General features: G+C 42.2%; 1 protein-coding gene and 1 long non-coding RNA gene across 2 annotated transcripts; both read right to left on the bottom strand.

The window, feature by feature from the left end:
* Positions 1-939: 939 nt before the first annotated feature.
* Positions 940-14,499, bottom strand: LOC123500910. Its single transcript, XR_006673494.1, has 5 exons — positions 14,194-14,499; positions 12,506-12,679; positions 10,757-10,926; positions 4,850-5,009; positions 940-3,321 (listed from the first exon to the last, which is right to left on the bottom strand). It is a non-coding gene; the product is annotated as an uncharacterized LOC123500910 (long non-coding RNA).
* Positions 14,500-16,263: 1,764 nt separating this feature from the next.
* LOC123499840 (RNA polymerase-associated protein LEO1-like) lies at positions 16,264-16,758 on the bottom strand. The gene has a single exon (XM_045248386.1). The coding sequence runs from the start codon at positions 16,756-16,758 to the stop codon at positions 16,264-16,266; it is 495 nt and encodes a 164-aa protein (XP_045104321.1).
* Positions 16,759-22,382: the final 5,624 nt, after the last annotated feature.

Below are 22,382 nucleotides of genomic sequence, written 5' to 3'. Positions count from 1 at the left end.
CCACCACCACCACCAAGCAAGCAAACCAGTCACGGAGGAGATCAAGCCGTTTACAAGCTTCCTCAATTTCCCGCGTCGCCAGGCCCAGCAGAGCAACCCCCAACTCACCCTTCTCCCCCAGCACACGTCGTCACAGGATTAGCCCCGTGTTGGCTGGTTTAAAGTGTCTGAAGTCCTAATGGCTCCTCATAGATTAGATTTCATAGATTGTTTATTTTCCAATCTATTTTAGTTTTATTTATTTATTTATTTTTTTTAATGAATGCAGTGGTTGTGTTCTCCGGAGTCTTTGAGGTGTGACAAGAGGAAAGAATACGTACGAGTTTGTTCAATGTTTATTAACCTACAGAAACATTTACAAGTCTCGCACCATTACTTACAAATCCTCCCTTGCTTTTCCCGCCACTATTCTTTCCTGGCCCTCCTCTCCCTTCCCACCCCTTCCTCCCTTGCTTTTCCCGCCACTATTCTCTCCTCGATCTCCCCTGTACCCGTCTATTTTGTTCCCCCCCCCCACAACCCTTACTTTCCCCTCCCCTAACCGCTCTATTCTCTTTTCTACCTGCCCCTTCCTGTTCTACCCCTCCCCTACATCCCTCTATTCTCTTGTATCACCCCCACTCACCACCCTTCCTTTCCTCTATCCTTACTCTCCCCTATCCCACCATCCCTCTTTTTAAGGCCTTCCCTCATTTCTCTCTCCTTTCCTCCTCCATAACTCAACCTCCCTTCTCCCTCCTTCCCTCCTCAACGCCACCACCTCTCCTCTTTCTCCTCCATAACCCCCTCCCATCTCTCTCTCCCCTTCCATAACATCCCTCTCCTCTTCCATTCCTCTCTTCCATAACCCCTAACCTCCCCACTCGCTCTCCTTTATAACCACAACACACTCCTCCTCCTCCTCTCATAACCTCTACCCCTCTCTCTCTCTCTCTCCATAACCCTTACCCCTCTCTCCCCCTTCCCTAATCCCACCTGAGACCAATTGACGAGTATTGATGCAGGTGAATCAATAAAGGTAATCCCATCAGCCCCCCATTACTAATTATTACCCCCATTGCTGATTAAATTGTGTTCTATTGGTATGGTGTGGCCAATTACTGATTAATGAGATCCTAACACCACCACTGATCACCACTTACCTTTCACCACACCACCACACCCAAGTTATTCACCACACTCACCATACCACACCACCACATCGAGTTATTCATCACACACTCCCTATCTCACCACCACCACCACCACCACCAAGTTATTCACCATATCCACCTCACCAGTACTCTTTTTCACCACACTCACCACCACGATCTAATTATCCACCACACCAATAATCTTTTTCACCACATCACTATTCTCCTCACCATTTCTCTTCACCACACCAAAAATCTTTCACCATATCTCACCACTAATCTTTTTCACCATGTTTCACTAACCATGCAATCAATCACCACACCACTATTCCCCTCACCATTTACCCTCTTCACCACACCAAGAATTTTTCCCCATACCTCATCACTAAATTATTCCTCACCATTAATATTGTTCACCATCCCTCACCACAACCACACCAATCAATCACCACACTCTTCACCTCACCAGTAATCTCTCTTCACCACACCACAACCCAATCAACACCCAATATATTCCCACAACACCACACACACTGCTCACCACTATAACAACACCACACCACAACTTAACACCAATACATTTTCACCACACACACCACTCCCAGTAACAACACCAAACAATGAGGAAAGCTGCAAGATACACATGTCAATCCCTGTGTGAACAAAGCTAATTCATTCCATCTAGCGTCCTCATCCATATATTTGTCCCATCACCCTTCACAGCTCCCTACTGACTCACCAATACTCTCACATCACCATTACTGCGTCCCTTCCATTCACCAACCACACAACCACCACCTCCTCATCTCTTTCCTCAACCTGAATTTCTCAAGCTTGAACCCATTACTTCTGGTTCTATCCTAGCTACTGATCTCAAGAACTTTGCTCATGTCTACTTTGTTATAACCCCTGTTATCTGGTCCCCTTATTTGTTATAACCCCTACACCACTTCAAGACTGCTATCAGGTCCCCTCTTAACCTATGTCTCTAAGGAATGCAAATTTAGTATCTTTAATCTCACTTATTAGAGAATCTCCCTCATCCCTTGTATCCTTTTAGACATCCTCCTTTGTACTGACCCATATCCTTCCTACAACATGGGCACCAGAACTGTACACCATAATCTAGATGCAGTCTGACCAACACCAAAATATAACATTATTTCCAAACTTCTCTTTTAAAGCTCCTAAAAATTAATCCTAGTATCCTATTTCCCTTATTTCAAGCCTCTATGTATTGTTTTCTTACACCAAGATTGGAGTAAACTATAACTCCTAAACCTTTTTCATATTCTGAACCTGCCGGGGCCTCTTTGCTTACTGTGTACCTGTTGTGTGGATTGCCTCTACCTATGCTAAGTACTTTGCTTTTGTTCATGTTGAACTCATTTACCATCTGTCTGTCCGTTCATTCATCCTATCTAAATCTGCCTGTAGAGTGATGGCATCCAAATACTACCAAATGAATCTACTTATCTTCCTGTCATCTGCAAATTTTCTAATATCACTACAAGTTCCAATAAGTCATTTACATTATATTAGAAATAACAATAGCCCTAGAACTGATCCCTGTAGAACCCCACTAACTACTTAGCCCCACTTCAAATTAGAACGGTTTATTACAACTCTGCTGCCCATCGTCTAACCATGACTTTATCCAGTCTAATATTCTTCCCTCTATCCCTTGTGCCCTAACCTTTTTCGAGAACCTCTGAAGCAGTACCTTCACTGAAATCTAGGTATAAAATGTCATAGCTATCACCATTATCTGCCGCCTCATAAACTTGACTATAAAAACCCAACAAGTTTGTAAGGCACAACTTTCCCTTCGTAAAGCCGTGCTGAGACTGATTCATCAAGTTGTGTTTGTCTAGATGCTCCCTAATGTTCTTCACTATTACAGACTCATTAATTCACAAACAATTGAAGCTACACTCTACCCTCTAGTGTTAGATGACAGGGCTCTATCTCCTTAAATATGGGGCAGGACAGTAAGCCATAGGAAGGCACCTACCCACCACAACCTGTCCTGCAGCCACTCAAACACACACACACACACGTTTTGCTGGCTGCGTCTCTCTTGCTTTGCTTGCTGGTGTATTCCAGTGGTGTGTGTGTAGCACTGCCTGCTTCGCCCCACTGGCTGTGGAGTGCAGGGTATGGCAGGCTAGTGTGGACACCGATAAACCTGGGGAAGTGAATGAACTTGTTATAATGCTATAACTTTATCAGTACTTTAAAACTTAAAAAGAAAACTTGTACTTCATAACTATAAAACTAACAATCAGTATACTCTTTACTTATCTCACACACACACCTCCCTACAACCAGCCATTGGTGAGAGGGACACATCACAACACACACACACCGTCACTCTCCTTCCCTCCCTTCTGCACACCACACCACACACCATGTCTCAATAATGTCAGTTACTGCCAAGTCGCCAACCACCACCAAACCCAAGCAACCCTTCACCAACACCTGCCTACACACACACACACACACACACACAACACGCCTCAATAATGTAAGAGCTACTGCCAAGTCGATATGGGCCCTAATATGGCTACCACTATAAATAAAATTGCCTGCGCCACTAATGGGAGGAAGATGAACACAGCTTCCCACATATACTCTTCAAGTATGCCTACAGGCGCTATAGGCCACAACAAACAAACAAACAAACAAACACACACACACACACACACACACACACACACACACACACTAAAGAAAAATTGGGTAAATGGAGACATGGAAACAGGACACTGAGTCCCGCTCGAACCCTGTACAATAAACACACACACACCACCATACTATGTGTTGCAGGACACAGCAGCAAGGTGGGGGTTGCTGCCTCCACACTCACTGATGCCCAAAATAAGTAAATAAAGACGGGTCGAGGCGTGTTTAAAACACACACACACACACACACACACACACACACACACACACACACACACACACACACTGAAACCCGCCCGCACGCATCGCCTGCATCAATGATTGAAAAACAAGCCGCCACCACACCCCAGCAGCGGGCGGGAGGGAGCCAGGTCTGGGTCTGGGTCTGGGTCCAGGCGAGGGGTGTCCCCCGTTGATGACGTCACATATACGTTACGCAAACCATTTTGAAAATGACGATTCTCAAAAAGGCATATGGACATGAATGTTACATAAATTCTGACTTGTCATAAATCAAAACTAATCCTTAAAAACTAAAAATGTTGCCTGGCTGAGTAATAACAGAAATATTAAAACATTACCATAAATAAAATTGTTATAATATCGACATACTTAAACACAATTCCACAGCCCACCAATCTCCTTCAACACGACCGATAACACTTTTTGAACACATGAACTACTTTCACAACACATCAAAACTTGGCAGCACGCTGAACTAAAAAAATAATATCTTTTATATACATCACATTGACACACATTAACGGCGCTGTAAATCAGTCTTAAAGTGCATACACTTAGCTTATCAGGAGTGAAACACACTCCATCCATCACAAACGATTTTTTGAAAGCACAAACACTTCGCTACTGCTTGAAATAAAAAATCAAAGATACCGAGTTGGAAAATTTGTAAAGGAAACTGGGCTCTTATCTAAGCCCTAAACACTCGCTAAATCACCGTATTTCACGCAACACAAGCACGGAACACACTCAAAACACTCCTAAATACAAGTAAAAACATCAAAACTTACTTGTCAGGCGAGATAAGTGAGCTGAGGAAAATAATGTTTGAACTGGCCAGGCTGATGCAAGCTGGGACCTGCTGATGACGTCATCAAGAGGCCGACCAGGGGCAGGACGAGGGCCGGCCGTCACCAGCTACTATTTATTGAGCCTTCCCGACACACAAAGCTGGCAATGTGGATGTATCTCAACAGCTGATCTGAAAGACTAAGCATGCGCCTCCACTTTGTGACCTTTCTGGCTTATGGTAAGTAACAAATAAGGCACATAATGGCTGAGATATGCACACCACCTCTGCCCATCCCTTGGTATACTGATGGAAAACTTGCTTTATAGCGGCTTTCAAGTATCTACAGATGTTAATTCATTGATGTATCGTCCTGGAGGTTAAGGTAGTCAAGTTAGAGCAGATGAAGACGAGTTAGGACCTTAAAATATTGAATTATATCTTTGTGTTTGGTAGTGAAGGCTGTCTCCGGCCACCACACACCCTCGCCAGCTCTCACTGCGACTGTTTTCCAAGGCAGCAGACACAATCAGCCGGGTTTATTATCAGTGTACAAGTCTTGTTAATCCGTCACTAGAACCATAAAAAAATAATAAATCCCGAGTCTGTGGCGCTGGTTTTTCGCAAGCCACACACCGCCTCGACACTGCACACCAAAGCAATGTTGTTTATCTCACTACAACCGCAAAAACACTCCCGTGTCACTTCAACAACAGTCTTTGGAGTGTGGAAATCTTGTTAACATGTCACCGGAAGAGTAAAAACACTATTAATATCCTGTGTCACTTCAACTAGAGGCTTTTTACTTTACAAGTTGTGGAGGTTCTGTGTTGTGCTGTGCCGATTGCTGACCGACCCACCTCCACCTTCCCCACCCTCCACAAAGAAAACACTGGTCGCTGGCCGCTGGCGGCGGAGCGGAGGTGGAACTGTGGAAGGTAGCGCCACTGTCAGCGTCAGGGTCAGCGTAGCAACAGTGCACATGTTAACACCTTATTATTTGAAAAGAGAGTTCACTATTGGAGTAATGTTGATACTACTGCCTGCGTCGGTGCTACAACTTGTCATGTACTTATATACCATCTGTGGTAATGGTAATGGTATAGAAGTACAGCTAACGTGACAAACCCTCACAGTCCAAGGCCTTTTACTTATAACTAACTGCTGAACGAGTCAGTAAGGCTGTCTCTGAGCAGGAGGAGGAGTGAAAACGGTAGAAATAAAAAAGAATAGAGGAAAGAGGGGGGTACGGATCAAGGAAGAGGAAGAACAAGAAAAAGCGAAAGAAAAGGGAATGGAAAAAATAAAGGTGGGATTCAAAAGGCGACACGAAACCGTAAACATTCGATGTGTGTGTGTGTGTGTGTAGGAGCGGGGCGACTCACAGCTCCATAATTATATTCCCCAGCCGGCAGTCACCCAAACTCTTTCTCGCTCACCCACACTCCCACGCTATGCCAAATTTTCTTCGCTAACATCAAAGTAACAAGAAAAGAATGTTACAACACTTTCTCACACGAAAGTTTGTAATTTTAATAAAGTTTGCACAAATTATCTCCCTTTTCTTTATATATTAACAAACATTTCTTAACGAGTTGGAGAGAACGAGGGACGACTACCACCACCACCACCACCATTGTTAACTCATAAACGCCCTTATTATCAATGTTTCTTCCTTTTCTCTCTAGTATCAGGGGCGCCGAGTGGGATCTCTCTCTCTCTCTCTCTCTCTCTCTCTCTCTCTCTCTCTCTCTCTCTCTCTCTCTCTAACACACACACACACACACACACACACACACACACACACACACAGGAAAGAAAATGCCATGTAATGGAAGTGGGTAACAATATAATAGAAGACCTACATGGGAATAAAAATGGAGAAGAGGTTATAATGAAAAGGAGTGAAGAGAAAGACCTGGCAGTAATCATACAACACACGTCTCCAGAAACACACACACACACACACACACACACACACACAAAAAAAAAAAAAAAAAAAAAAAAAAAAAAAGATTGGTAGAGATTTAGGTGAAAGCCAGGGACAAATGTCTTGAAACCTCCCTCTTAAAAGAAGTCAAGTCGTAGGAAGGTGGAAACACAGAAGCAGGCAGGGAGTTCCAGAGCTTACCAGAGAAAGGGATGAATGACAATACTGGTTAACTCTTGTATTAGAGAGTTGGACAGAATAGGGATGAGAGGAAGAAAAAAGTCTCATGCAGCGAGGGTTGGGGAGGAGGGGAGGCATGCAGTTAGCAAGATCAGTAGAGCAGTCAGCATGAAAACAACAATAAAAGATAGCAAGAGATGCAACATTCCGGCGGTGAGAAAGAGGCTGAAGACAGTCAGTCAGAGGAGGGGAGTTGATGAGACGAAAAGCTTTTGATTCCACCCTATCTAATAAAATTGTGTGACTGGAACCCCCCAAACATGTGAAGAGTACTCCATATAGGGACAGATAAGGCCCTTGTACAGAATTAACAGTTGGAGGGGCGAGAAAAATTGGCTGAGACACCGCAGAATGCCTAACTTCATAGAAACTGTTTTAGCAAGAGATGAGATGGACTATTTGCTTCAACATACAGGACACTAACTAACATCAGGGTGGCATTCAATGACATGGATAAGAGTATGATGAAAAAGATAATAACCACTATGATAAAACCTAGACTAGAATATGTGGCAGTGGTGTGGTCACCATATAGGCAGAAAGACACCAAGAAACTAAAAAAGAATTCAAAGGACCACTACAAAGATGGTGCCAGAAATAAAGGATCTTTCCTCTGAAGAGTGACTGAAGGAAATGGAACGACCAACTTTGAAGGATAACAAACCGTGAGGAAAAGACAGACAAGACCTGGTAACACTGACGGAGGATGGAGACAGATGAACAAGAGGACACTCCAAGAAGATCGTGAAAAGTCAGTGTTTGAGGGACATTAAGAAGTTGAGTTTTCCACACAGGACGGTGGACATCTGGAACGGACTGAGTGAAGAGACTGTAGCAGTGGAAAGTGTGCACAAATTGAAGGAAAAACTTAATACAAGTAGATATGGAGACAGGCCAGTATGAACCCCACTCCAACTCTGTAATATACAACCAGGTAAATACACACACACACACACACACACACACACACACACACACACACACACACACACACACGATCGTGCAGAAAAGGAAAAAAATTAAAAAAATAAATAATTACTGTTTTGTCTTGCCTTATGAAATGAATTCCACTTCTATTTTTCCATTTGTTTTTGTTCCTCTTCTTCCTCTTCCTTGATCCTTACCAACACCCTGCCCCTTTCCTCTAATCTCCTCCTTTCTTTGTTTTCCTACCTTCCTCCTCCTCCTCCCCTCAGACACACACCAAGGTAAGCATCAGCCTTCTCCAGCACACACTGATCTATATTTCCAAGAGACGCTACTTCATCAAGCTAAACAAGACCTTACAACAAGGTAATCAACACCAGCTTTACTTTGCACAAATATAATGAGTAGAACTGTATTGTCTGCTTACTCTATGGTTGTAAGGGAAGACAACTTAACTCATACAAGCATGAATAACTAACTGTGCCACATATTTAGGATTACCTCATCCCCACATGTTTAAGATTAACCCACACAAGCATGAACAATTGTGCCACATGTTATTAAGTTTAGCTCCATCATCAGAAACAAGGAACTGAAGGCACCACATTATGAAAAAGGAACAAATTCACATAATCTTTCACTACAAGAGGAACGGCCACAAACCAGAAAACTTGTGTTGTAACTTTCAAAATAATGAAGGGTCAGTATGCTGAGTAAGGCCTTGTACCCATGCACACCACGCTTACTGACATGCTTAGGCAGCGTTCATACTGCACTATATGTCTGTGGAAGTTTCAATGAGTGGAAGTGCAACGTTCACCCAGGGCGGCACAGTGAAATTGGAACTGACTCACAAACTTTAAGTCCAGCCACAGTAATTGCCTAGTTCCTGTCACACTGAGCCTTGGAACAGCTTTGTTTGATGCACACCTGTGCCTGAGTAAGTAGACCCGGCACTACTAACCTGCACTACTGTAAGTCATTTTATTGGTGTTTATTTTTCATGTGGTTCTTGCATCACTTGTGTGTATGTGGCACCATGAAGTACAGTACACATCTTGCTTACACATCCATTTGAGGTTTTTCAATTATAGTTAGATGATACACTTCCCTTGGCCACTCATCCATGGTGCAAGTATCTACTCTACTTCACACCTGTGGAGCTCTACAGTCACTGGTCTGATTGTAAGCTTGGCTTGCTGCAGTGTGCTGCACTCCTCTGCTACATGTTAATATACAAGTATCATTCCAGCAGCCTTTGTCAGTCTAGTATAGATATGTGCCAGGTGGAGAGGGTCACAGCTGCATGCTAAGTTTGGTCAGACTAATGGTTAGGTTTGATCAGTTTATATTAGATTTTATTAATATTTCAGGGATTTCTAAGGATTCTTTTCCAATTTGGCCAAATTTGGCCTCAGACTTATATGGAATTGAAAAATCTGGTCTGTTTTGGCTTTATCCATCCAAAACCCAGCTTTCCTAACAGGTCTCCAGGCTTGTTGGTGTTGGGGAGAGGGAGGAGGCCTTAGTATGCAGTGTTCAGAGGTGGGTGTTGTGGCACAGAGTTGCCACATTGCCGCACCGTGAATTTTGAACTCATAAAGTTGAAAATGTAAATGTTTTGAAAAGGTTGGACTAAGTAAAATCACAACCTTTGCCACAACTCTGAATGGGAACAAAGACAACTCTTTAAAAACATTCCCATGGCTGGAGGAGGAGGAGGAGGAGGAGGAGGAGGAAGAGGAAGAGGAAGAGGAAGAGGAAGAGGAGGAGGAGGAGGAGGAGGAGGACCTGTAGATGCTGTTTATGCTACATTTTAACTACGAAAATCAAATCAAATAATAAAGAAGTGTTTCTCGGCCTTAAATAAAAGCAAGTTTCTATCACTGCGCTAAAATTTGCTTTGTTATTTAGCGGAGTCACACCAGGAGAAAAAAAAAAAAAAAAAGTCACAGTCGCAAAGTCACAAAGTCACATAGAGCCAAGCTGCAGCGAGGAGGCAAAAAAAATCATCACAAAGTTGGCAAAGTTGTAAAGTCAAAGTGGCATCCAGTTCTGCCAGTGTTAGCTAGTTCTCACATCTCCCCAAAGGATTTCCTCTTCTCTGGAACTGTTGTGTCACTGCCCTTCAAAATATGCCACACACCGCCCCCAAAACACACACTTAACCTCTTCAGCCCTGTGACATGTTTCCATATTCATTCTGCTTACTATTTGGTGATTTTATACAGCTTCAGAAACTTACGTGGGGATTAAAGTAAGTGAAGACTGTGGCCATTAATCTTCTGACCTCCACAGACCCTTGCTGACGTCAATAACATGGTCTAATCATACATAAATCTCAAGATAAAAATGTGTCAGAAGATTAATGGCCACAGTCTTCACTATTTTAACTCCTTCAGTACAGGGACACCTTTTTACCTTGATTTTTGTGTACCATTAGACCATTTTATTGACATTAGGAAGGGTCTGTGGAGGTCAGAAGATTAATGGCTACAGTCTTCACTATTTTAACCCCTTCAGTACTGGGACACATTTTTACCTTGAGTTTTGTGTACCATTAGACCATTTTATTGACATTAGGAAGGGTCTATGGAAGTCAGACGATTAATGGCCACAGTCTTCACTATCCTAATCCCCCACATGAGTTTCTGAAGCTGTATAAAATCACCAAACAAGCAGAATGAAAATGGAAACAAGTCATGGTACTGAAGGGATTAAGAATCTTGCATCCTGAGAGTGCTGTACATGGAACTAACAGAGCTGTCCTACACTGCAAAAATACCAATTCAATAATAAATGTACACTTACTCTTAACCCTTGCTGTGATGTGGTGGTGGTGTAACATTGCACCATGCTGTAACTTTGCAGTGATGTAACTTTGCAGTGTGATGTAGAGGTGGTGGTGACACTGTAACTCATCACCATGCTGTCTGTGGTAGTGGTGATGTAGTGGCACTGTTACAAGTCTTCTGGAGCATCTGTGAGAGAGAGATACAAGAGTGGGATAGAATGCTCCAGTGAGAAAGAATAGAGTGGGTTACATTAAGCTATGCTCCCAAAGAGAATGCTCCATGTGAGCAGTGGTGACTCGTGGATAACATTAGTGGGGGGGAGGGGGGCTGCTCCAAAAAAATGTTTGCCCTTGTTTTAACATTTTGTAATAGGAAAGACACAACTATAAGATAATGTATTCAGAAACTTGATAGTATTCTAAAAGAAGAAAATCAAACATCTTTCAATCACTATAATCTAAACTGTCACGGTTCAATCTTGATATATTAATCTAAAAAATAAATTAATCTTTATTTTAATTTGTGAGAAGAGATCAATAATTTTCTCCTTGGCACACTGTTTTTTAAGCACAACACATCCAGGGGAAAAAATAAATACTACCTTCCACCTTCGCATCAAGGGAACAACAGTGGTCCCTCTCCCTCACAGCCCCACGTGTGGCCTCCTTGGTGCACATGTACAAAGCAGCCAAACTCCACGCCACTGGAACCGTGGTGTGTGCAGTTCCATACATAGATTTTTATACTTTTTTTCTAAACTGAGGAATGGCTGTTGACATTAAGCTTAAGGATTACATATTGTACAAGTAATAAAGAAAGAATTAAAGAAAAATAATTGTATTGAATATGATTGATAATATCAAGCGGAAATAAGGGACGTTGCAGTTCCACAGTGCCTATACACCAGCGGCCACTGTTATTTTTATTTATTTATTTATTTTTGTGTGTGTCCTGGCCTATAGCACCTGTAGGCAGCTTGAAGACTATTGGAAGCACTGTTAAGCTTTCATCCATTACTGGCGCTGGCAATTTTTCTGTGTCCTCAATGCTGTGTTTTCTAGTCTCTCATATTAATCTGTGTTGCTGTGTTTTTTTCTCTCTCTCTCTCTCTCTATTTATCTGTGTTTTGTGGTGTGTCTGTGTCTATTCTCTATCACACACACTACTCTAAGATGTGTTTTTAACCCCTTCAGTACCATGATGTGTTTTCATAATTATTCACTCTGCTTATTGACATTTTATAAAGCTTCACAAACTCATGTGGTGAGGTAAAATAGTGAAATGTGGGGCCATTATCTTCTGACCTCCACAGACCCTTTCCTAATGTCAATAAAAAGGTCTAATGGTACACAAATCTCAAGGTAAAAATATATCCCAGTACTGAAGGGGTTAAAATAGTGAAGATTGTGGCCATTAATCTTGTGACCTCCATAGACTCTTCCCAATGTTGATAAAATGGTCTAATGGTACACAAATCTCAAGGTAAAAATGTGTCCCAGTACTGAAATGTCTCTTAAGTACTGTGTTTTTAGTGTCTAAAATGTTGTGTACTGCTTCTCCATTGCTGTGTCTCCAACTGCATCTATCCAACACATTAATTTACCAGTGTGTTGTCCCTCACATCACACAGAACACTTCCTTGAGTTTCGCTAAGCCCTGAACTGTGTAGCATCCCTGGGGGCATCTGACACATAACCTGAGGCATCCCACACCCCGGACACCCCCAGGTAATGCCAGAATCATCCCTAAATCACCCCTTACTTACTCTCAATCCTTCACTTCCCATCCTTATTTGTGGAACCCCTAGTAGGATGTTCCCCTAAGGTTCCTGGCATCCTTGGGGTTCCTGGGACATCCTGGTAGTGCAAGGGGCATCTTCTATCCTCTACGGGTAAGGGTAAGAGCTCCAGTCTCCCTCTGTAGTCTGTCTAGGAGCCTTCTGCGGGAGAAATGGTAGGGTTGGTACAGATGAGGTCCTGGTGGTGGTGGGTGGGGGTGTCAATGATGGGTGGGGGTATGTTCCAGAGTGGTGATGTTCTTTCTTCACACCTTCCTTCACCACCAACACCACCACAGTTAAAAAAATAAAAGCCCATCAACATCACATTAGTTATTTGCATCAACATCCCATCAATTGAAAAACACATCTTTATCTTTCTAACCTAACATTCCTGCATCATCTACACACACACACACACACACACACAGACAGATAATTAACCACAGTATCAAACATAGCACAAGAACTTAACACACAGATAATTAACCACAGTATCAAACATAGCACAAGAACTTCAAACACACACACACACACACAGAGGGTGAGTTATAGGGATGGGGTGAGAAGAGGGTATCTCAGCACTGGTTAGGTTAGGTTAGGAAGGCATAACTATGAAAATACTGGAAAGTGTGTTATAGGCCTAATTAGTGTCCAGGGTGTGTCCGGCAGATTAGCAGCAGAGATCAAATAGGCAGTCAGCCACAAAATTAGCTTCCCTGACTAGCTAAACCAAAGAAAACTCAACCTAACCTTAACCTAACCTAACATAACCACAGCAAACTCAGTCTAACCTAACCTAACCTAACCTAACCAAACCTAACCTAAGCAAACTGATCCTAACCTAACCTAACAAACTCAATTTAACCTAACGCAAACCTAACCTAACCTAACCTAACCAAAGCAAACCCAATCTAACCTAACCTAACTTAATCCCAACCAAACCTAACTTCACTCTGTTTCTGCTGCTTCAAGACAAGTCAATAACAGCCAGCCCCAAACATGCGTAAAAAAAAAAATAAATAAATAAATAAAAAAAAAAAAAAAAAGGTTACTGTTTACTAAGTGCATGCCAGGAGTGCAAGTTGTGGTGGTACTTCACTACACTTCACGTCTATCAAGATTTTTTGGCGTGTTCGAATATCATTGACTCACACTGGTGCTTCTGAAGATCAACACATTGCACCAATAAGTTAGGTTAAGTTAGGTTAGATTTAGGGTCAGGTAAGGTTAGGTTAGGTTAAGATAGTTTTAGGGTTAGGTTAGCTTAGATTAAGTTTGTTTTGGTTTAGTTGGTGAGGGGGATACTAAAATAGACAAAACTTTGCCTTTCCCGAAAGTCTAAGGAGGCAAATGACCACGTTTGGCCAAATAAATACGTAAATAATAATAATAATAATAATAATAATAATAATAATAATAATAACTAATAAATGTGAAGCAGAGTGAGTCCACCACCAGCACGTTACCAGCAAGGCCTCACAGTAAACATGGACCGAGAGGGACGAGAGTTGTTGCTGCGCCGCGGGTAACAAAGTCAATAATACAGACAAATTTGATGCCTTCACCACACCACCACCACCACCACCACACAACACCAAACACAGCCAACGTGCCTCAACTCACTGCAAATGTACCACCACCACCACCACCACATAACACCAAAGCCAACGTACCTCAACTCACTGTACATGTGCCATCACCACCACCACCACCACCTTGTCGGCTGTCACTCACACCTGCCAGAGAGAGAGAGAGAGAATGGAAAGCTCGAGAATGTAGTTTAGGTCTTTAGCAATGCCCCCGGAGCTGTTTTTAGTGCCTGTCGTTGCATCAGAAGCAATAATGCCCTTCTCTAATGCACGTACACACAGCCCGTCAGGAGGAACAACAGACTCGGCACGTACACACAGCCCGTCAGGAAGAAAAACAGACTAGGGAGGTGGACAAATGTTACACCGGTGCCTCAGTGCCACCCTCAGGCCACAATGAAGCGTGTGGCCTGAGTGGTGCTGTACCTGTTGTACCATAGACAGGACACTTACCTCGCGTGTCACTCTAGTTAAAGCTTTCTGAAGGCAGGAATGTTGTTGATCTGTCACTACTGTAGAATGGAAACACCCTTAAAAATCGTGTCACTCAACTAGACTAACACGTGGAGCATTTTGAGGGCAGGAATATTGTTAATCTGTCACTACAATTATAAAAAGTAACATAAAACCCCCGTGTGTCACTTTAACTAGAGTATTTGAGTATTTGAGAGTGTGGGGCGACTGTCACTGCCTGTCTAGTCGCCCCTCACCATGGCCTTCCACCTCTTGTGATCCTTGGTGGATGTACTCACTACAGTCGCTTTCTGTCTACCTTGTCCAGCCTCTCCACACTTTCCAGGACTGTGAGAGGCTTCAAGACATGGCTACAGACCTCAATCATTCTTCTCATGCCTTTCAAAACCTCACACCCTTGCTTGCCTCTCCGAAAAAGCCTACGTTTTCTATAATCTATCCATTCTTTTTCCTGTATTTTTTATCACGTTTAGTTAATTATTTCTGGTTTTCTTTTTATTTTCATTTTTCTAAGTAGTATTATATTCCATTCTGTATTTTGCTTATTTCGTGCATTATCCTTTTTTTTCTTGTTTTTAGAGCAGTTATAGTAGGTTAGAATTATGTTTAAAATATGTATATCTATTTAAAATGGACGATATAATGCAAATTGTAGGTAGTAAAATCTTATCACTTTATTTTATTTTGTCCTATTTTCTCTTTTATACTAATTTTTTCAACAATAATAATCTAAGCATATTTTTCTGGCATTTGACATAATATATTTTTAATCTGATCAGGTCAAATAAGACTTTAGAGAGATGTCGACAAGTTACGGTGATCTTGAATGCATCGTACGCGCGGTTCCATCATGGTGGCCTTTTCTGAGTGCTGTGCTGAGAAACGAACACTAATAACTCCTTTTACAGCTCCACCCGCGCCTCGCCTCCGCCGCCACTGGTGCCTGAGTGAGTGTTGATAATTATGACCTCGGTTTACTAGATTTAGGGCACGTGTCAGTGTGTAGTGTACATTTGTATTGGGAATTTGTGTGTTCTGGTTTTCATGTTTCAGGGATTCGTGACACGTGAACCAGTGAAGCAGTGTTAGTTGGCCGTGCTGGAATTTGGGTTATTAAGTTTATTCCCGCCATTATAACGGTGTTCTTTAGAGGTTTATTGTAACAGCTGAGCCACACACGTGCTGAATTTGGGATTATTAAATTGAAGTCATTATTACGGAGTGTTTTAGAGGTTCATTGTGACAGCTGAGCCACACACGTGCTGAATTTGGGTTATTAAGTTTATTCCCGCCATTATAACGGTGTTCTTTAGAGGTTTATTGTAACAGATGAGAGCCACACACGTGCTGAATTTACACACGTGCTGAATTTTGCGATTATTAAGTTTAAGTCATTATTACGGAGTGTTTTAGAGGTTCATTGTGACAGATGAGCCACACACGTGCTGAATTTGGGTGATTAAGTTTATTCCCGCCATTATAAGTGTTTTAGAGGTTCATTGTGACAGCTGAGCCACACACTGACACACATATCCCGACCACGCGGCTCAGAACGGTGGTCGGAAAGAATCAAGAAAAAAAGAGTCACAGTACTAATTTTATTCTATTTAGGGGGAAAAAAGAAGTAACAGTGGCCATTCCTGGAGATAGATACACAAAAGGAAGCTAGGTTAGGTTAGGTTAGGTGCGCTGTTCTTCACTATCAGAGTGGTGTGTGCGCTGTTCTTCACTATCAGAGTGGTGTGTGCGCTGTTCTTCACTATCAGAGTGGTGTGTGCGCTGTTCTTCACTATCAGAGTGGTGTGTGCGCTGTTCTTCACTATCAGAGTGGTGTATGCGCTTATCTTCACTATCAGAGTGGTGTATGCGCTGTTCTTCACTATCAGAGTGGTGTGTGCGCTGTTCTTCACTATCAGAGTGGTGTGTGCGCTGTTCTTCACTATCAGAGTGGTGTATGCGCTGTTCTTCACTATCAGAGTGGTGTGTGCGCTGTTCTTCACTATCAGAGTGGTGTGTGCGCTGTTCTTCACTATCAGAGTGGTGTGTGCGCTGTTCTTCACTATCAGAGTGGTGTGTGCGCTGTTCTTCACTATCAGAGTGGTGTGTGCGCTGTTCTTCACTATCAGAGTGGTGTGTGCGCTGTTCTTCACTATCAGAGTGGTGTATGCGCCACATCTTACCCCATCATTTTATTTTTGGCCCAAGAAAAGTTATTATTTTGTAAATTTTCGTGCTTCATTGTTTTCCTTTACAAAGCATGACCCGGGTGTGGACTTCCAAGATGACACCCCAAAGCACCACCACAAACCCCCAAACCCCCAAACAATCATATAAATGTGGTTTCTAGACTCACTGCTTTGTTAAGTGGTCCGTCTTACCTCACCTTCCCCTACTTTGTTTCTTAGCACATTTTTGCGTTACTTTTTTCGTGTTGCTTTTTTCCTGGTACTTTCTGTCCTGCAATCTCAGGAACCTGCCAGTAATCTCTGTGGCCTTGGGAAACAGTCGTGGTGAGAGAGCAGAGTGTTTGTACACATCACCCATAAGTACAGGAGATGTCTAGGAAGAATTGAGTAACCCTTAAAATTGGACTGGCGTGTCCGTTTTCTTTAATGGTGTTGACAAGCTGTGCGGGGCTGGCGCTGGGGCGGGGTGGTGTTATTCACCTCGGTCGTCTGCTGGTCAGCCAGCCAGTCTTCCCCATCACGGAGCGAGGTGAGAGCTGACAGACCGATCTTCGGGTAGGACTGAGACCACAACACACTCCACACACCGGGACAGCGAGGCCACAACCCCTCCAGTTACACCCCGTACCTATTTACTGCTAGGTCAACACACCCCACACATTAACACCCAACCCCATTTGCCTCGCCGCTTACCGGGACTCAAACCCGGCCCTCTCGATTGTGAGGCGAGCGTGCTAACCACTACACTACGTGGTAAATAATAATAATAATAATAAACGGTTTATTAGTTAGGCAATGTAAAAAATTACACTGAAAATGTACAGGGGGACATTACCACAATGAACTAAAAATGCTTAACCTAACTATGGATAAACTTAACCTATGTGTGTGTGTGTGTGTGTGTGTGTGTGTGTGTGTGTGTGTGTGTGTGTGTGTGTTATTAGTTGTGAAGTCTTTATATGTTTATTTTTTTATCTTTATTTCTTCTTCTTCGTCTTGTTGTTGTTGCTGTTGTTGTTGTTCTAGTTCTTGTTCTTATTTCATCTACTACTATTATTAGATCACCCCCACCACCACCACCACCACCAATACTACTACTACTACTACTACTACTACTACTACTACTACTACTACTACTACTACTACTACTACTACACACACACACACACACACACACACGCCCGGTAGGTCAGTGGTTAGAGCGGTGGCTTCACAAGCCAGAGAGAGGACCGGGGTTGGATTCCCCGGGCGGGTGGAGATATTTGTGTGTGTCTCCTTTGACGTGTAGGTGGTGTTGAGTGTTCACCTAGCAGTGAGTAGGTACGGGATGTAAATGGAGGAGTTGTGACCTTGTTGTCCCGGTGTGTGGTGTGTGCCTGGTCTCAGGCCTACCCAAGATCGGAAATAATGAGCTCTGAGCTCGCTCCGTAGGGGAACGTCTGGCTGTCTCGTCAGAGACTGCACCAGATCAAACACTGAAACACACACACACACACACACACACACACACACAGCTGTGATGAATGTATGAATGAAATAAAAAGATAAATAAGATCGATAAATGAATAAGATTAACTGAAAAGAAATAGAAATAAATACACGGATGAGTGTCAAGAGAGAGAGAGAGAGAGAGAGAGAGAGAGAGAGAGAGAGAGAGAGAGGCAAATAGAAATATATATACTACATGACAAGATGAATAAATATATAAATCTATAAAAAATCCTCTCTCTCTCTCTCTCTCTCTCTCTCTCTCTCTCTCTCTCAATCAAAATAACACAGGAGTCCCCCATTAGACACCATTAGCCAATAGAAACGCTCCATAGGCATTGATGTTCCCTTCCCGCTCTGTGATTGGTGGAGAGCTCGGTGACTCTCTGCCAGCCAATCAGGTGCCAGGGATGCGCCAGACTCCGCCCCTTGAGAGCTTAGCCACGCCCACCTCCTCCTCCCCCGGGACTCCCTCAGTTGCTAATCAGACATGGCAGGCTTCACATCTGCTGCCTAATGGAGTGAGAGAGAGAGAGAGAGAGAGAGAGAGAGAGAGAGAGAGAGAGAGAGAGAGAGTGATCCGAGTGTGGTAGAAGCGAAGGACATTCTCTCTCTCTCTCTCTCTCTGGTTCTTTTTTCCTATGAATTAGACGAAAAACATTGCAAACCTCATTAGAACCCTGAAGACTTGCAAAACTGAAATATTGTAGAACCCTTGTTGAAACCTCTTAATTATTGTCGAAACCCTTGTTAACTTCACCAGAACCCTTAAAAAACAGCCTTAAAAACCCCGTGTGTCTCTAAAAGCCCTTCGAATTTAATATAAACCCATGGAAATCTTATTAGAACCTTTAAAACACCCTTAAACTCCCGCGTATCCCTTAAATCCCATTAAAATGCAATTAGAACCCTTATAACTCTAACCAGAAATCTTAAAACACTCTTAGAATCATTATAATTCACTGAAACCCTTTTGAATCTTACCAGAACCCTTAAAACACCCTTGAAAACGTTTATAATGCAATTGAACCTGTATAAATCCCAGTAGAACTCTTAAAATCCCTTAAAAATATTAGAAACCCTTATAAATGACACTAGAACCCTTAAAACATCCTTAGAGAACCTTATAATATACTCGAACCCTTATGAATCTCACCAGACCCTCAAACCAGCTTTAAAACCCCTTAAAATGTAATAGAACCCTTTTAAATCTCACTAGATATCTTGAAAAACCTTAGAAAATATTAGAAACCCTTATGATTCTCACCAGAACCCTTGAAAAACCCTTATAATATACTCGAACCCTTAAGAATTCAACCAGAACCCTTAAAACACCCTTAGCATCCCGCGTATACCTTACAGAACCCTTACAATATAGTCGAACCCTTATGAGTCTCAACAGAACCTTCTAGAACGCTTAAACACGCCTGCCCACCACCACCACTATATATTGTAAGGGTTCTGTAAGGAGTACGTGGGATTCTAAGGGTTTTTAAGAGTTCTATTGAGATTTATAAGAGTTTTACTGCATTCTAAGGGGTTTCTTCAGTACTGGGACACATTTTCACCATGAGATTCGTGTACCATTAGACCATTTTATTGACATTGGGAAGGGTCTATGGAGGTCACAAGATTAATGGCCAGTCTTCACTATTTTAACCCCTTCAATACTGGGACACATTTTTGCTTTGAGTTTTGTGTACCATTAGACCATTTTATTGACATTAGGAAGGGTCTATGGAGGTCAGAAGGTTAATGGCCACAGTCTTCACTATTTTAACCCCTTCAGTTCTGGGACACATTTTTATCTTGAGATTTGTGTACCATTAGACCATTTTATTGACATTAGGAAGGGTCTATGGAGATCATAAGATTAATGGCCACAGTCTTTAGTATTTTAACCCCTTCAGTACTGGGACACATTTTTACCTTGAGATTTGTGTACCATTAGACCATTTTATTGACATTGGGAAAGGTCTATGGAGGTCAGAAGATTAATGGCCACAGTCTTCACTATTTCAACTCTCAGTACTGGGATTTATGTACCATTAGACCATTTTATTGACATTAGGAAGGGTTACGGAGAGCAGAGGATTAATGGCCAGAGTCTTCACTGTTTTAATCCCCCACATGAGTTTCTGAAGCTGCATCACCAAACAGTAAGCAGAATGAATATGGAAACGCGTCATGGTACTGAAGGGCTTAAGGAAAATGGAGTAGGCAGACGAGCAAGCGACTCACGGACTCAGCTGGGCGGGAATACGTCACTCGTGGAGCAGCATGGCCAGTAATTACTATGAAGTGTCTGTTGGCGTGTGTTGCCTGGCATTGGTTTGTCAGAGTGAGAAATAGATAGATAGGTAGATAGAGATATAGACAGGTATAGAGTTAGATAGATAGAAAGATAGATAGATAGATAGATAGATAAATAGATAGATAGAGAGAGAGAGAGAGAGTTGGTAATACGATAAATGATCTTCGCCGTGAGTTTTGGCGGCACCTTCTGTAGGACATTACTCAGAATCGGTATGTTCTCTCTCGCTGACTATTTCCAAAGGCTCAAGTTGAAGATACTCGTGTTTTTAACCCCTTCAGTACTGGGACACATTTTTACCTTGAGATTTGTGTACCATTAGACCATTTTACTGACATTAGGAAGGGTCTATGGAGGTCACAAGATTAATGGCCACAGTCTTCATTATTCTAACTCCTTCAGTACTGGGACACATTTTTACCTTGAGATTTGTGTACCATTAAATCATTTTATTGACATTAGGAAGGGTCTATGGAGGTCACAAGATTAATGGCCACAATCTTCACTAATTAAATCCCCCACACAAATTTCTGAAGCTGTATAAAATCACCAAATAGTCACCAGAATATTTTACCTTGAATTTTGTGTACAATTAGACCATTTTATTGACATTAAGGAAAGGTTTATGGAGGTCAGAAGATTAATGGCCACAGTCTTCACTATTTTAACCCCCCACATGAGTTTCTGAAGCTGTAGAAAACCACCAAATAGTAAGCAGAGTGAATATGGAAACGCGTCATGGTACTGAAGGGGTTAAGGGTGTTTTTATGGTTTTGGTGATGGATTAACAAGATTTCCAGTTGGTCATAAGGAGAGAGTGCCTTGAAAACCTGCCTAATTGTCTATGGGGACTTGTGGTGGTGAGAGAGCAAGGCGTTTTTCAATATGTCCGTAAGAGTGACAAGGGTGATTTAAAGGATTGCGTTCTGATATCCTTCAGTCATACCTTTGCTACTCTCCAAAGGCTCTAGTTGAAGTGATGTGGGTTTTTAAGGGTGTTTTTATGGTTCCAGTGACAGATTAACAAGATTTTTACATTACCAACAGGAGAAATGATCTTTTAAAACGCTCTAATTGAAGTGATGCGTATTTTTAAGGGCGTTTTTATGGTTCTAGTTGAAGTGATGTGGGTTTTTGAGCGTGTTTTCTGGTTGCAGTGACAGATTAACAAGGTTTCTACATTACCAACAGGAGAAACACTCTTCTGAAAGGCTCTAGTTAAAGTGACGCGGGTTTTCAAGAGTGTTTTTATAGTTCCAGTGACAGATTAACAAGATTTCTACATTATCAACAGAAGAAACACTCTATTAAAACACTCTTGTTGAAGTGATGTGGGATTTCTAGGGTGTTTTTATGGCTCTAGTTAAAGTGACGCGGGTTTTCAAGGGTGTTTTTAAGGTTCCAGTGACAAATTAACAAGATTTCTACATTATCAACAGGAGAAACACTCTTTTAAAACACTCTTATTAAAGTGACGCGGGGTTTCAAGGGTGTTTTTAAGGTTTCAGTGACAGATTAACAAGATTTCTACATTATTGACAGGAGAAACACTCTTTTGAAACACTCTTGTTAAAGTGACGCGGGTTTTCAAGGGTGTTTTTAAGGTTCCAGTGACAGATTAACAAGATTTCTGCATTATAGACAGGAGAAACACTCTTTTGAAAGGCTCTAGTTGAAGTGACGCGGGTTTATATAGTTCCAGTGACAAATTAACATGATTTCTACATTATTGACAGGAGAAACACTCTTTTGAAACACTCTATATTGAAGTGATGTGGGCATTCTCCTGTATACTTTGTTTCCTTGATGCT

The sequence above is a fragment of the Portunus trituberculatus genome, chromosome 8 (assembly GCF_017591435.1).
Source record: "Portunus trituberculatus isolate SZX2019 chromosome 8, ASM1759143v1, whole genome shotgun sequence".
Classification (NCBI taxonomy): domain Eukaryota; kingdom Metazoa; phylum Arthropoda; class Malacostraca; order Decapoda; family Portunidae; genus Portunus; species Portunus trituberculatus.
This window is presented reverse-complemented; position numbering and strand designations above follow the sequence as displayed.

Coding starts and splice junctions, on each gene's coding strand:
- LOC123499840 (XM_045248386.1), bottom strand. CDS start 16,758: ATGTGGCGCATACACCACTCTGATAGTGAAGAACAGCGCACACACCAC.